The following is a 14786-nucleotide window of genomic DNA, read 5'->3' as shown; positions in this document are numbered from 1 at the left end:
ATTTTAACACCCATAAAACATCTAAACTGAAACGTTTATCCCAATATAATAACCAAAACTTTGTTTAATTTCTTTTGAATTCCCAAAAAAATCATTCCAGAAACAGGTGTAAGACATTATTGCACTTCTAAAACTAACATTTTCCCCATTCACTATGAAAAGTTACAAGAAAACTATTTAAACCACTATCTCTTAAGTGTCTGAACAACCTACTCTAAAGTGTCTGGAGGCCCTTAATCTACAGTCAAAAGATTTGTGAAATATAAATTATTTAAAATTATTGAGAATTTGAAGCTTATATTGCAACGTTATTTAGAAATCAGAGTTTCCTGTATGATCATAACCTTTGAAATTTCTTTGCAAAAGGTAGTTCAATATATTCATCATTCATATTTTTTTTGTTTTAAAATTGTATTCACTCTTTTAATGAAGTGTTGTAAGAGGTGGTTGCTTTTGGAGTTAGAACACAATGGTATTATTAGCATTCTCTTATATTTTAGTTTTGCTCGTTCTCTGACATACGTTATTTAGCAAAAATGGCAGCTCCCAACCAGTGTAATGATGTAATGCCATATGCATAGAGTGGAAATTAAAAAATTTTAAAGAAGTGGACAGAAGAATAGCACAAATGGTTAAATTATTCAATACTCCATAATGCACTTAGTTTGCAATAATGAAAAATTGTGATATAATTCTTTAAAATTATATAGTAGAAAAACAAAGTGTTCTAATTTCCTGAAATTATTCGCGTAAAACAAAATTTCAAATTCTGGAAGTAAAAAAACTTAATATCTAAAGTTTATGTTAAATATTAAAAGATTTTAAAAAATTTTAATTCATTTTTACCCTTTAATGTACTACTATATTAAATAATACTTTTACTTTATTATTGACAGAAAAAACTGCATATTAGTTTATAATTCTATTGAAAGTGTAGCATGTTTTTTCTTTTTTCAAAATAATGTAGTATTCATAAAATTTAAATATTGGCACTAAGTTTATGCAGTCACGATATATTAACCTCATTTTATAATGTCTATTATCATTTACATCACAGGGGTCATTATATTGAGCATTAATTGTATTATATAGACTTGGAGATTGCTTGATTGAAAACTAGATATAACTAGTTAAAATGATTCAATTTTAATTAATTTTACCTAAATTACATTTTACTACTGTTTAATAAACACAATTAAATGGAAGATTTATAGCAAAATATATTTTTAGAATAAAACAGATAATGCAATATTCAAAAATAATTAAATAAAAAAATAATACAATTTGTAAGATTCAAAAAATAAGAACGAAAGAGATAAGAATGATTCAGAAGATAAATTTTTAATTAGCTCCAACATGACAACAGTTGAACATTTTTCATAACAAAACAGTAATACTTTTATGCAAATAGTAAGGCTAAAATAGCTTTTCTAGTTAGAAAGTTTGAATGAAATGAAAGAATATAACTTACTTTTTTAGAAGACAAAATAACATTTATTTACTTAATTATTAAAATCTAAAGGCTTATTCTTAAACATGCAATAATAAATGCTTTTACAAAACAGACTATTACAGACTATTTACAGATTATTTTTTTTAATATATCTTAATTAACTAATTGATGAAAATAACTGCAATTTTTATTTCAGTCTCAAATATTACAGCATTACCAAGATAATTAAAAAAAAAATTATTATAACTCTTCTAAACATATACATTTTAAATTATAAAATGCATTAGAATTCAGTTAAAGTAGAGCACTCACACAGAATCCTATTGTTGGCCACGAGGACCATAGATGTTATGGTTTTTAACAACCTCAAGAACAACATGCCAATGTGTTGGGAGTCAGATAAACACTGCACACTAGCGGTCTTTACCAGACAAACTGGCACCAATTTAGAAATTTAGATAGTTGAAAATTTAAGCCTCTTAATATTAAGTACACTTTTAGCATATTTCACTTTCTCTCTAAAAAGAAAAAGAAAAAAAAGACATATTTCTAAACTTTTATTTTTCAAGCATCATTCAGCTGATTCCCTTCAAATTTTAGATTATATCATCTAAAATTATGAAGATTAAATTGGCATAAAAATTCTTATACCTCATAAATCAAAATTTATTTTGACCATTAGTATGTTGAATATCAAAAATAACTAAAAACAAATTTTTTCAGATGGAATTATTTTTGGATAAACAAGTTTCATAGTTGCGTGAAAAAAAAAGGTTTTAGTTGCTTCATTAGTTCCAGAGACATGGTGAAGGGCACAAAAAGTAAAATTAACATTAGATGGCTGAAAAATTAACATTATTTCAACTGTTCCAATATTGGAATTATATATTTCAAATTGCGGCCACCCCAAAATTTGAGGATTTAACCCTTCTCTATCAGCATCGCATTTCATGCGTTTGTCATTTTTGTGCCCATATGGTCAACGTTGCATACCATACGCTGAAGAGAAAAACCGCATTGTTGAAATTGTATTTGCTACTAAAGCGTCTTTTTTAATCCGACATTTTTATGTATCTGAATATTGCTAAAAGATGGCGCAACTAGTCCTACTCTCGATACAATTTTTGCAGTAAGATTTCCCACCTTGAATTAAAATCAAAATAATGTTGTTACTTCCGTAATTTCGCTTTTATTAGAGCTAACATTGCATATCAAAATAGCTATGATATAATCAGAGAGTGAGTCCAAGGACAGTCAATTTATTATCTCTCAGTCCGAAGATGATAGTTCTAATTTGTAAAGAGAAAATCATTTTCAAAAATACTTTTTACCTAATTTTAATAATTATTTTATGCAGATATTTATTTTAAACACCTTAAAGCAATATAGTCAATAAGTCATCACAGTGTTTTTTTTTTTTTTCTTAAGATAAAGCTTAGGTGCATCACAGAGAAAACTGGAGATCAGTGGATAGGATATCATATTTCACCACTAATAGGTCAACAAGAAAAGGCTTGAGAGCAAAAATATTTTGCGTTTTTTAATTTAGGATAGTACATACAGAAATGAGCATTCGTCATACAGAATAATGAATATAAAATAATTATTCAAAATCTTCCTGAATAATAAATATTTATTCATTAGTCAGAAACATTTTGAATAAAGAATAAATCATTCATTATTTTCGATCATTATTCTTTATTCATTAGTCAAGGATAAGTAAATAAATTCACTGCTCAACAGAAATGAGCATGGAAAACTATAATTGAATACAATTGTGACAACTGCAAATAAAAAGTACATAGTAATAAAATACTTGTAATCATTTTCATAAGCTACAAGTAACGATTTCAGATAAAAAGTTATCAGGATTATCTGTAATCACAACAAGACGTGCACATGCACACTTAACTATGGTGTATGTTTAGGCGCATATATATATACAAATGAGCACATTACGCTTGCTAAAGTAAAAAAAGTTTAATGTTTACATGCTTTGTTATTGCAGAATATATCTGTACTTACATACATTGTATGTACAAGTGTATGCACTACGTATAAATTATGTGTATATGCATACATAAGTAGTACACATGTAGGTTAGTATGTACATGCAATATATCCAAGTATGTGAGCAAACGTATTTATTTGTGCACAAATGCTCATACAGTGTATGTATACACATAAAATGTATCAGTGTGTAAGAAAAAATATAAGTATATATGTGCTTTCATGCAAAACACGTACAAAGTTATATATACAATACGTATGTTCACACAATGTACTTGCATGTGCAGTATGTAATAGCAATGTATGTACGATAGTTAGCTTGTACAGTAATCAGTTAGAGGCAGTTACAGCTATGTAATCAATTACTTGTAATCATGATTACTATTTTCAATGTATGTATTCATGTATGCACACTATATGAGTGGACAATTGTACATACACTGGGTAAGCATATATTGTACACATATACATACATACATTCGACATGCATAAATTGTAATTATGTTCACACATATATTATACATTTATGCATACATATATTGGGCATACATGTTTTGTACATATGTGTATACAGGTTTGTCCAATGTATATATGTATAACATACATATATATATGTGTATATATATGTGTATATATATGTGTATATATATGTGTATATATATGTGTATATATATGTGTATATATATGTGTATATATATATATGTATGTGTGTATATATATATGTGTGTGCGAACACATTAAACAGAGAAGAAATAATTCAAGAAAAGAGAGATTATTAAAGAAAATTGAGAAGTTTTATTTTTCTGCACATAAGCTGCGAAACCCATAAAATAAGATAAAANACTGATAATGCTTCAAATATGGCAAAAATGAGGGACGAATTAAATGCAAAATTTGATATAATATCATATGGCTGTTCAGCTCATTTGCTCAATCTTTTGGCAAAAGATTTGCAAGATTCCATGCCTAATGTAACAGAACATGTTTTACAAGTTATAACATATTTCCGAAATCATCAAATAATTAGAGCTAAATACAATGAGCTTAAAGGTACTGGATTAATTCGGCCAACTGAAGTGCGCTGGAATTCTATGTGTGATTCATTAGAAAGCTACATCAAGAATTGGTCAACTTTCATGCAAGTTTGTGAGGATAATAGGGATGATATCGACACCAATATCAGGTCAAAAGTCATGAATATGGCAATTAAAAGAAATGCAGAAGATATGCTTTTAATGTTAAAACCCATTTCTGTAGCATTAGATAAAATGCAAAAAGATAATTGTAGTTTATCAAATGTTGTCAACATCTGGAAAAATTTAAAGGAAACTCTGAAAGATTCTAATAATAATTGCTGCAAAAATTTTTTTACTAAACGATATGAACAAGCGTTAACACCAGCTCATTTCCTAGCTTACCTCTTGGATCCTAATTCTGAAGTACAATGTTTAACACTAAATGAAAAAGATCAAGCTGTAAACTTTGTTAAAGAAAAGTATGGAGAAACCTCCTTATTAAGTATTTTGCTAAAATTCATTGTACGCTCTCCTCCGTTTAATGGAACTTTGTTTGATAAAGAATCTCTAGAATCTTTAAACATCTTGGAATGGTGGAAATCAATTGCGCTTCTAAAGAACTGTGTAGGTCAAAAAGAGTTTGATGCAATACAGTTGTTATGTACTGCAAAAGGAACAACTGCAGGGATAGAGAGGATGTTTTCCACTTTTGGACTTGTACATACTAAACTATGGAATCAATTGGGTGTAGAAAAGGCAGCTAAATTAGTCCTTATGTTTAAATCTTTAAATAAAACTAATTAAATGATTGTTTAAATAATTTGATATTGTAGATGTAGAATTAATAATTATCACATATTGTTTGATAAAAAATTTCTTTCGTGATTTGTAGTTTGAAATCACTTTGTTATTGTTTATTTCTTATTTCACCTTTTGCTTTTAAATTATTAAGAAATATTTTGTTGATAATGGTTAGTAATGTTTATTTCCAATGTATACCATAAGTAACAATAGTAATACAATACAACTTTAAATCTATGGTACACAAAATTGATTATATTCCATAGAATTGAAATTATAAAAAAATCATGATTAAAATCAAAAAAATCCGATTAAAATAAAAAAAATCCGATTTTTTTGATTTTTTAAAAAAAATCATGATTTTTATACACCCTGGTTCAGAGAAATGTAAGTACGTACAAACTTTTTTGTACATACATACGTATAATGCAAGTACATACGAACATTTTGTACATACATACGTACACTCATACATTACACACACATTTTTTCGACAATGTACCTAGTTATGTGCGTACATACTGATGAATTTTACTTATATACTAAAAAACATACTTATGAATTTTATCCGGTTTCACGAAGCGTGTTATTGTTTACATTCAATCAACCATCCATTGGTGATCGGAATGAGCTACAGATGGCGTATGGCAAAACTCTCTACCTATGGCAACACTACTCATGCTTTTACCATTAACGTGTAGATAGTCTTAGAGAAAGGAAATACATTAGTTTCAGTCTTGATTTCCAAATAGATTAGAAATTTTTAAGGGAGGAAACTATAAGGGACTGAAAACTGCATTGAACATAGTTCTAAAAAAACACGATGGAAATTTGAAAAAATACTTTTTCCATTTAAATACGAAAAATATTAAGAAAATGGAAAGTATCATAGTACAACTGAAAAGAGGAGGAGAAAGAAGGGAGGTGGGTCAAGTGACGTTTAAACTCGCAGAATTCGAAAGCGGACAGTGACGTCACTATTTACCGGAGCGCAAGAGTAAAACATAACCCTAAACTAGCAACCCCCGAAGAGAGTGGTGAAGGGAATCCCTGCTCTTGAACAGAGGTTTAGACCCTCCTCTTTGGACGTGATGTTGTGGATCGATAGTCATATGAAAGTGACCAAAGGCTTTTGTTTATTCTTTAATCGTTCTCCCTTCGCTAGGGGGTCCTGAGCTCTTTCACGGAGTTCGCAGCATTGTTTCTGAAAGGGGATGAATTCTTCTTTCATTTTCACAATTACGTCCTCTAAAATAAATATCTATTAATTTTAATCTTTAATTTTTCTTCAAGGATTTAATGTGCAGTATTTGTATTAAATTTGTTTGCATTAGTGTATTAATTATAAGTGAATCGATTCACTTAAAACTATATTTAATAACAGTTAGAGACAAAAAGATATATTCTTAAAATTAAAAATAACGACAGATTACAAATCAAATACATCTTTATTTATAACCTTTTTTAAGAATCATGCTTTGAATGTTTTTTTAAATAAGTGTCATTGAATCATCCAGAAATTTCATCATTAGATTATAAAACTTTAGAAATTATAAATTTATTATCTAGTGCTTTTAGATTTAATGAACTAATGGAAAAAAGAGTTATTTAATTTATCAAAATGTTATAACTTTCTATTTTTATATTTATTTCCTTATTTATAAAAATTTTATTATATTTATGATTATCTAATTATTTCTTATTATTTACAATTATTTTATTTTATATTTGTAAACGATAAAATTGTGTTGTTGTTGCTTATCTCCTTGGTCTAGAGCCCTAGACCAAGTCCAGAAGATCATGTCGCATTAGAAGTCATAAACAGTCTCTCCATCACTCATCAAAATGAAGTCCTTTTTCAATACCTAGCTCGTTCGATGGTTGCGTGTTTAGAGCTCCATATAATAACATAACTTAAAATTACTATCCATTTGAAAATCAAGAGATAAACTAACGCAATTCCTATGACTATGAAGATGATTACGGCGAAAATATATAAAGTGTTGCCATAGGTAGAGTGGTCTGTTTTGCGCCACCTGTAGCTCATTTCGAGCGCAAAGATGACGCAGTTTGTCTGCATCTTCTAAGAATTAACTTCAACTTTTTTTCATTGAGTTGCGCATGACATGTGATTTCTTAGTACCGTAGATATAAGGAACCCGTAAGAGGAAGTGAAGGTCCTATCTTCCTGATGGCAATGAAAGACTGGTTTTCAGGGCTACCTTATTATTGAGGTTTATCTTATTATTGGCGTTTAAAAAAAATTTACTACCAATTTTTTTTGTTGTTGAGTGTTTAGTTGTACTAGTTTTGATTTAGAATGGATGGTGTTTTCTACACAAGGGAACGCTGCAAGCTCGGGACTGCCTAAATTTTCGGGTTACTGTTTCAGTTGTATTTTAAAGCCATTTGGCATCATTGTGTTTTGAGATTCTCGCAAACAATGTATTTGATTACTTATTACTTATGTTTACAATGCTAACAATATTTGTGTTTACAATACTAAAAGTGTTAACACTAACGTAAGATGGTGCACAGCTTGCAACATGAACAAATAGTAATAAACAAATGGAAAGAGGCCAAATCAAGACTGCCAAGAAAGCGAGTTATTCAAAATCTAGCAACCTTTTTTAATAATAAATAACAAAATAACTAAAACAAATTTTCACTCCAAACTCAGCAGAATTACATAATAACATTAATATCTTATGAAATACGGCAGATTTGAGCTCAGAAATTAGCTAATTTATTTCTTTTATTGAAAGCAAAAATTTTCCGTTTGAAAACATCGCCTATCAGAATAACATGTAGTAAGCAGCTGCAAACTTTTTAACCGGAACTAGAGTAGGTGCGAAGCTCGAGATTGTTATTGTTTACATTTCTATTGAAAACGCCATCCATATAACAATATAATAAAACATAAAAAATGGACAGTAAATTGTATTTTCGTCCCGCAGTGGACTGACCGTTAAGACACGGTTCCCAGCAGATCACCGATGCCAAGCATCACTGGCTACGGTCAGTGTGCGGGTGGGTGACCACTTGGATCAGTCTGCGTAGGGACCGAGGGTGTGTGGTATTGGTCCTCGTTAAACTGTGCTACCGTAAAGAGCTCGATTTCGCGTGCAAGTCGTCGGGCTACCGAAGCGGGGGGTGCCATCCACTTCGCAGAGGATCAAAATTGTGATGGCATGTCTTCGGATCATCCTTCGGGATGTTCGATTTAGAAATATGTATTAACTTAGTTAATTAGTTATTAGTAATTAATTCGATAATTTAATTTTACAATTCTAAACTTCCAACAGAGCCTTTAGTAGAGTGTACTTTAATGCAGAGCTGCCATCTAGTGATGGAATTCGTAAATCCCTATAGCAATGAAATGAAAATAGAAAGGAGTATACAAAAAAAATTTAATTTTGGGAGGGATAAATTTTTTGTTAGTTTGTTTGTTTGTTTCCTTGAAAAATAAGTCGTTCTAAAATTTTTTACATTTTAAAAGAAGAATTTTCTGACATTGTCAAAAAGTGTGGAAACAATTGCTAATATATTCGGACTAGCAAATCTTTCCGAAATAGAAAAGACTATTGAAGAAAATGAAACTTTTACAATTGAAATAATGTTTTTTCTTTCTTTCATAAAACTTAAAACAAAAATAATTTTTGTAAAATTGTTTAATTAGTATAAAAAAAATTCCTTGATGTTATATTGACATTTCGCTTTACACTTACCTTTAAAAGTATTTGATTACGAATTGAATTGTAGTTTATGTTGATTTTACTGTGCTTGAACACTATTTTGAGAGCACAAAGCTTGACATCAAAGATTTTCTTTTCCTCCCACGCTGAAAATGCTTTAGACCTTCTTCGAAGAGGCATTATTTACATGCATTTGCAATTCTGTGAAAATAACGAAACATATTGGTCACATATACATGAGTTGGTTTTTGGATTCAGATATTTAAATTTAAACAAAGGGGGGAGGGGAAAACATTTTTCTAATTCTTAATGTATAGCTTTGAAAATTATTTTGTGTGTGTTAATGTTAGCCTTTACTGAAAAAGAATGATTCTTCGAAAACTCGTTGTTTTGACGCTTCAGCTTTTTAACTTCTTCTGAAGAAGGAAAATAAATTATAGTCAAAATTATACTTAAAAGAAACTATAGACAGAAGCTGCAAATAAATTTCATGCATATTAAAATTTAAGCGAGAGCAAAACTTTATCTTTGAAAACCAGCGAATCCCAGTTGGGGTAAATAACGAAACATATTTGATTTTCAGGTGAAACAGAAAAAAATTGAAAGAAGATCGGTAGAACTATATCTAAGAATCATTAGGCAATCAAATTGGTTTTGCCGTTTCTTCATCCTTTCTTCCTTAGGGACTCGATAGTTTCCAACTATCTTTTTGTTACTTCTTCGCTTCCCCGCATATTAGCCTGAGACCTATAATCAAAGAATATTATAGAACCCCTCTTTATTCTTTGGTATGATTATCGGTCGCATATAATTATAGGTTAACCTATAATTATTCTAAATTATATTATTCTTAATAAAATAACCTATAATTATAGGTTATTTTATTAAGAATTTAATCTGAATAGTACGCAATTAATTACGCACTATTTAGATTAAATTCTTAATAAATATTTAAACAATTTATATTAAGAACGAGGAAACGGAACACTCTGTTCATATATTTTAAAAATGTTTGCGGCACATGAAGTCGCAATTTGATTAAAAACTTCATGTTTTGGTGTCGCAAATAAATGTCTCAGTCAGAATTTTATCAAGATCTTAGGACTCACTGTTGAGGATAATCACAGCATAAATGGATTCATAATTAATTAGAAAAATAGTTATAATCCAATTAGTCCAACTAAGTAATCTAGTAATCCCAGTAATAATTTTTTATTAACAATTTAAAAAGTTTAGATGGTTTTTAATTTATCGATTATCACATTCATGTAAGTGTTATCAATTCATGAAAGTATCATTTAAAGATTTCTTTAAAAAGATGCATACTACTTCAAATGCAATTTTTTGGCGAAACAAAACAAAATCTAAGTATTATTGGTAATACTTAATATATTAACTTTATATATATATATATATTAGTATAATATATATTAATATATTAATTATAATTTAAACTAATTACTAATATACTAATATAATTTACATAATTGAAACTTAAAATAGTGGATATTAAACAATATTAGGGCGGAAAAGCTCCTAATGCAACAAGAATATGGTTTTCAACGTTTCATTTTTTAAAAATAGGATTTATTCATAAAAAGTTCACTTTTGGTAAAAATTTAAGTTAAATTAATTCAACTGAGATATTAAATAATCTATCAACCAATGCTTATTGCATAACTTAATTTTATTGATTAGAATATTTCAATACATAACTTTAAAAAATTCTGAAAGTTAATTTATTTTTTATTTCTTTTAGGATGAATACGTTATTGATCATCAACCAATTTTATCAAGACTGCTATTCTCATGGGTTTATAGGTACGTGATTTTTACTTATAACACATTATTAACAAGAGTCGTCAAGTGACTTTTTAATCAGTATTTACAACAACAACAGCTTTAGTGAATAATTTAACAAAGCAAATTCAATAACATCCTTATCACGAGGTTCCTGGACAGGTGACAAATATTTAACAATGAAACGTGAAAAGAAATAATTACCCACAATAATTTTTGAATAAAATGAAGGGTACAAAAACTTTTGTTGTATAGAAACTAAGCAATTGTACAGAAAGCTTCCTACTACGCACTATTCTCCCATTCAATAAATGAAGAAACCACGTTTTTTTTTTATGCCGGAAANGAACCCGCGGCCATTGGCTTCGCAGTCAGACACGCTAACCACTCGGCCACCTGGCCGGCCACATATATATATATATATATATATATATACTTTTCATAACTACTTTTTCTTTCTGACAAATATTTTACAGCATAATTGTTACCGTGAATGACTGAAATCAAGAGAATGTCAATTTTCACCGGTGAATGCCAACAATCACATAGTCGCTTTGGTGAACGTCCGAAATATTTGTTATATCCGATTAGGTATTACTTTATTCGTTGATATTATTTTATTTATTCGCTATTTTAATATCTTGGGTGAAACATCAGTGTTCGGAGAACCGATTTAATGCATATTGGGCAGTGGCACTTGACCTTAAAAAAGCATCAATGTAGGACATACCGGGGAGTGGCACTGAACCTTTAAAATACATTGATATAGGGCATACCGGGCAAATGTATATCGGGTAGTTGCACTTAACTAGAGGAAGTATATAATTCGGACATATACCAAAGCGATTATGTTATTAATATGTAATAACACCCATGCAAATGTATATCGGGCAGTTGGACTTAACTAGAGCTAGTTTATAATTCGGACATTTACCAAAGCGATTATGTTATTGTCAACATTCACCGGTGGAAGTTAACAACCACCAATTTCTTTCATTCACAGTAATATAAATAAATTTTGTCTCATAATATTCAAATTATCTACGAAACTGGCAGGATGTTTTGGTTGTTTTTGTTATTGTTGTTGTTAATTTACGTCGCACTAGAGCTGCACAATGGGCTATTGGCGACGGTCTGGGAAACATCCCGGAGGATGATCCGAAGACATGCCATCACAATTTTGATCCTCTGCGGAGGGGATGGCACCCCCGCTTCGGTAGCCCGACGACCTGCGCGCGAAGTCGAGCACTTTACGGTAGCACAGTTTAACGAGGACCAATACCGCACACCCTCGGTCCCTACGCAGACTGATCCAAGTGGTCACCCTCCCGCACACTGACCGCAGCCAGTGATGTTTGACTTCGGTGATCTGCTGGGAACCGTGTCATAACGATCAGTCCACTGCGGGACGTTTGGCACGCGAGGATGTTTTGGAATTCGAAATTTATATTCTAGTTTGTTTGATCATTATTTCCTAGGGAAAGGACCTAAGGAAGCACGTGCCACTTCAAAACTTTCCAAAGTTTTGGAAAGTCTGGACAACTTTTGGAATTCTTCGAAAGTTTTGAAACTGCCGTTTCAAAACTTTCGATTTTTTTAAAATTCCTTCTTTAAATCCATAAAATGATATTTTTATGAGTTAAAAATTTATATAATTCATATGTAATTTAGCAAAATAAAAGTTTAAATTTAATAATGCTACAAAATTTATGCATCATTGTTAATTGTTGTAGTATTTATTTAGTTTATAATTGGAGTTAGTTGGTATTTACGAAAGATAAATTTTTTTTAATTACCTTAATTTTCCATTAATACAGAGAAATAATTTTTAAAGACACCTTTGTTGAAATCAAAAGTTCAATATTGATTTTGTTTTTTTTTACAATTTTAAATAACTTACAGCATCATCGAATTCAAATTTTATATTCTGATTTTTTCAAGGATTAATTTCGTGATAAAACTTGAGAGACTATGATGAATGTTCTTAGAATTTTTAACCAATAATTTCCATTTCAGACGATGTATCCTTCTTTTACTAATAATTAATGTGAAATATGGCGTACGATTGTTTTTTTAAATTTCAGCAAATGCTGGTGTTGAAAACTATTTTATTTCATTATCAAATAACTTTCAAAAATTTCTTTTCGACTTTATAAGACCGGATTGCGTCAAATGCATAACAATATTAAGTGGCAGATTATGCAATTTTATTCTTTTAGCTTTTAAGGACATTCCATATTTAATAATTACACGGTTAAATAATAAATGTATGTGATGAAATGGTCTTTATTTTCTCAAAACTGTTCGGAAATAAGTTATGAATGAAAAAAAACTGTATTTAGCTTTTTTACATTTTGATTGTTCTCCAGCAAAGAGATTATTTATCTAAAATTAACTAGTTTTCTTTGAAGAAAAAAAAATGTCTCTTTGAAAAATTGTTCCCGCTGCGTTTAATATTATATTTTTTAACCATTGTTGAAATAAAGTTAATATGAAACAAAATATCTTTTTTATTTACTGGTTAATTTTGTACGTCGCGTGAAATTTTTTGACATATTTGCATCGAATGTATTCCAAAAATACTTTATTAGACCGTCAAATAATTTAGAAAAGCAGTGGATTCAGAGAGGATCAGATTGCAAAATGTTTCAAAATACAAAGGATGATAGAAAAATGAGATCCACAATTAAGTATTTTCTTAGTTTTTATTGATATCTTAAATCTATTAATTACAAATATACATTATGATGCGAATCTTCTACACGCATCAGGTAAAAGATGAGAACGGAATAATAACATTTTTCGAAAATTCATTTGTTTCAATGGTTTGGGGAAGAATATTTAACAAAATTTTCAAACTCTTTGTAATCTTACTTATTTATTTGAACTAAAGTTTTTATATATATGCTATCATATATTTTGATAAGCTCATTATATAAGAAGCTCCGTTACCACAGTTTTTAATATGCTTTTTTAGGATGCGCAAAATTAAATGAAAACACATACATGTGTTGCTAAGTAAAGTTCAACGAAATTAACGCAGGAACGTTAAGAAAATCTGAAAAATCATTCCTACGAAATTCTAAAACAATAAAACTTGGTAGATTGCTAAAGAAAACCAGGAGGATGTGAAATGCAAATGTTTGAAACATATCAGGTTTAAATTTAATCCTGCTTTCCTCAATGATGATTCATCAGATTTCAAAAAGCTTATTTTCTTCCTTGTTTGAAAATTAATCTGTGACCGCTAATGTTAATTGGCGATCGAAATGGGCTGCAGGTGGCGTCGAGCAGAACGCTCTACCTATGACAACACTTCACATGCTTTCCCCATTAGCGTGTGGAAAGTCATAGAGGAAGGAAGTCCGTTAGTTTCTCTCTTGATTTTCATATAGATTAAAATCTTTTAAGTTGGAAAACTATATGGAGCTGAAAACTGCATTAAACATAGTTCTGAAGAAAAGTATCACGGAAATTTAAAAAAATATTTTTATTGAATAAAAAGGAAAAATATTAAGAAAAGGGAAAATATCGTAGTACATTCCTATACAACTGAAAAGAGCAGGACAGGGAAGGGAGAAGGGCTAAAGGCATGAAACCGGTCTCTCCCCAGATGGCGTATTCGAGTGTTGCGATCGCGAATTCTGTCTTTATTTTTGAAAATAATTCTAAAATTATAAATTAAAAACAAGATTTGAAGAACCCCTTTTACACTCAAATGGTTATAAAAATCAGCTGTATTTAAACTCATGTTTGTGAAAATTGCTAAATTCTAATGACAAACAGCACAAAACACAAGCATTTATCTCCACGTAAGTTCATTTATTATTATACATAAATAACAGACTATATAATTTCCTAAAATTTATGCAAGCTCATTTTTGATATATTAACTCTGATTCCACTAAAACATTTTTAATTATCAAAACATTCGTTAGAATAAATATTCCAATATGAAAACATTTTTAGGTTATCAGAAATTTTCCTCTGCAAAAATTATTTAACAAATTT

At 29.5% G+C, this 14786-nt stretch overlaps 1 protein-coding gene across 10 annotated transcripts in view; it reads right to left on the bottom strand.

Annotated features, from left to right (window-relative positions):
• LOC107446023 (Sil1 nucleotide exchange factor) overlaps positions 1-9170 on the bottom strand; it is a 39100-nt gene extending 29930 nt beyond the window's left edge. Inside the window, exons 1-2 of one of the 10 annotated variants that reach the window (XM_071188176.1) lie at positions 5836-6377; positions 1766-1971 (exon numbers count right to left, since the gene is read on the bottom strand). Coding sequence is in view for 7 of the 10 variants with exons in the window: in XM_016060556.3 (XP_015916042.2) it covers positions 9009-9155 (147 nt within the window). In the remaining 3 variants the exon portion in view is untranslated. Of the gene's footprint in view, positions 1-1765; positions 1972-5679; positions 5807-5835; positions 6378-9008 lie in introns of those variants that run through there. The other 9 variants (XM_016060556.3, XM_071188175.1, XM_071188177.1 and 6 more) reach the window with 9 other exon arrangements.
• Positions 9171-14786: the final 5616 nt, after the last annotated feature.

This window comes from Parasteatoda tepidariorum, chromosome X2 (assembly GCF_043381705.1).
Source record: "Parasteatoda tepidariorum isolate YZ-2023 chromosome X2, CAS_Ptep_4.0, whole genome shotgun sequence".
Lineage (NCBI taxonomy): Eukaryota > Metazoa > Arthropoda > Arachnida > Araneae > Theridiidae > Parasteatoda > Parasteatoda tepidariorum.
Note: the sequence above shows the minus strand (reverse complement) of the source record. Positions and strands in the feature narration are given on the sequence as shown.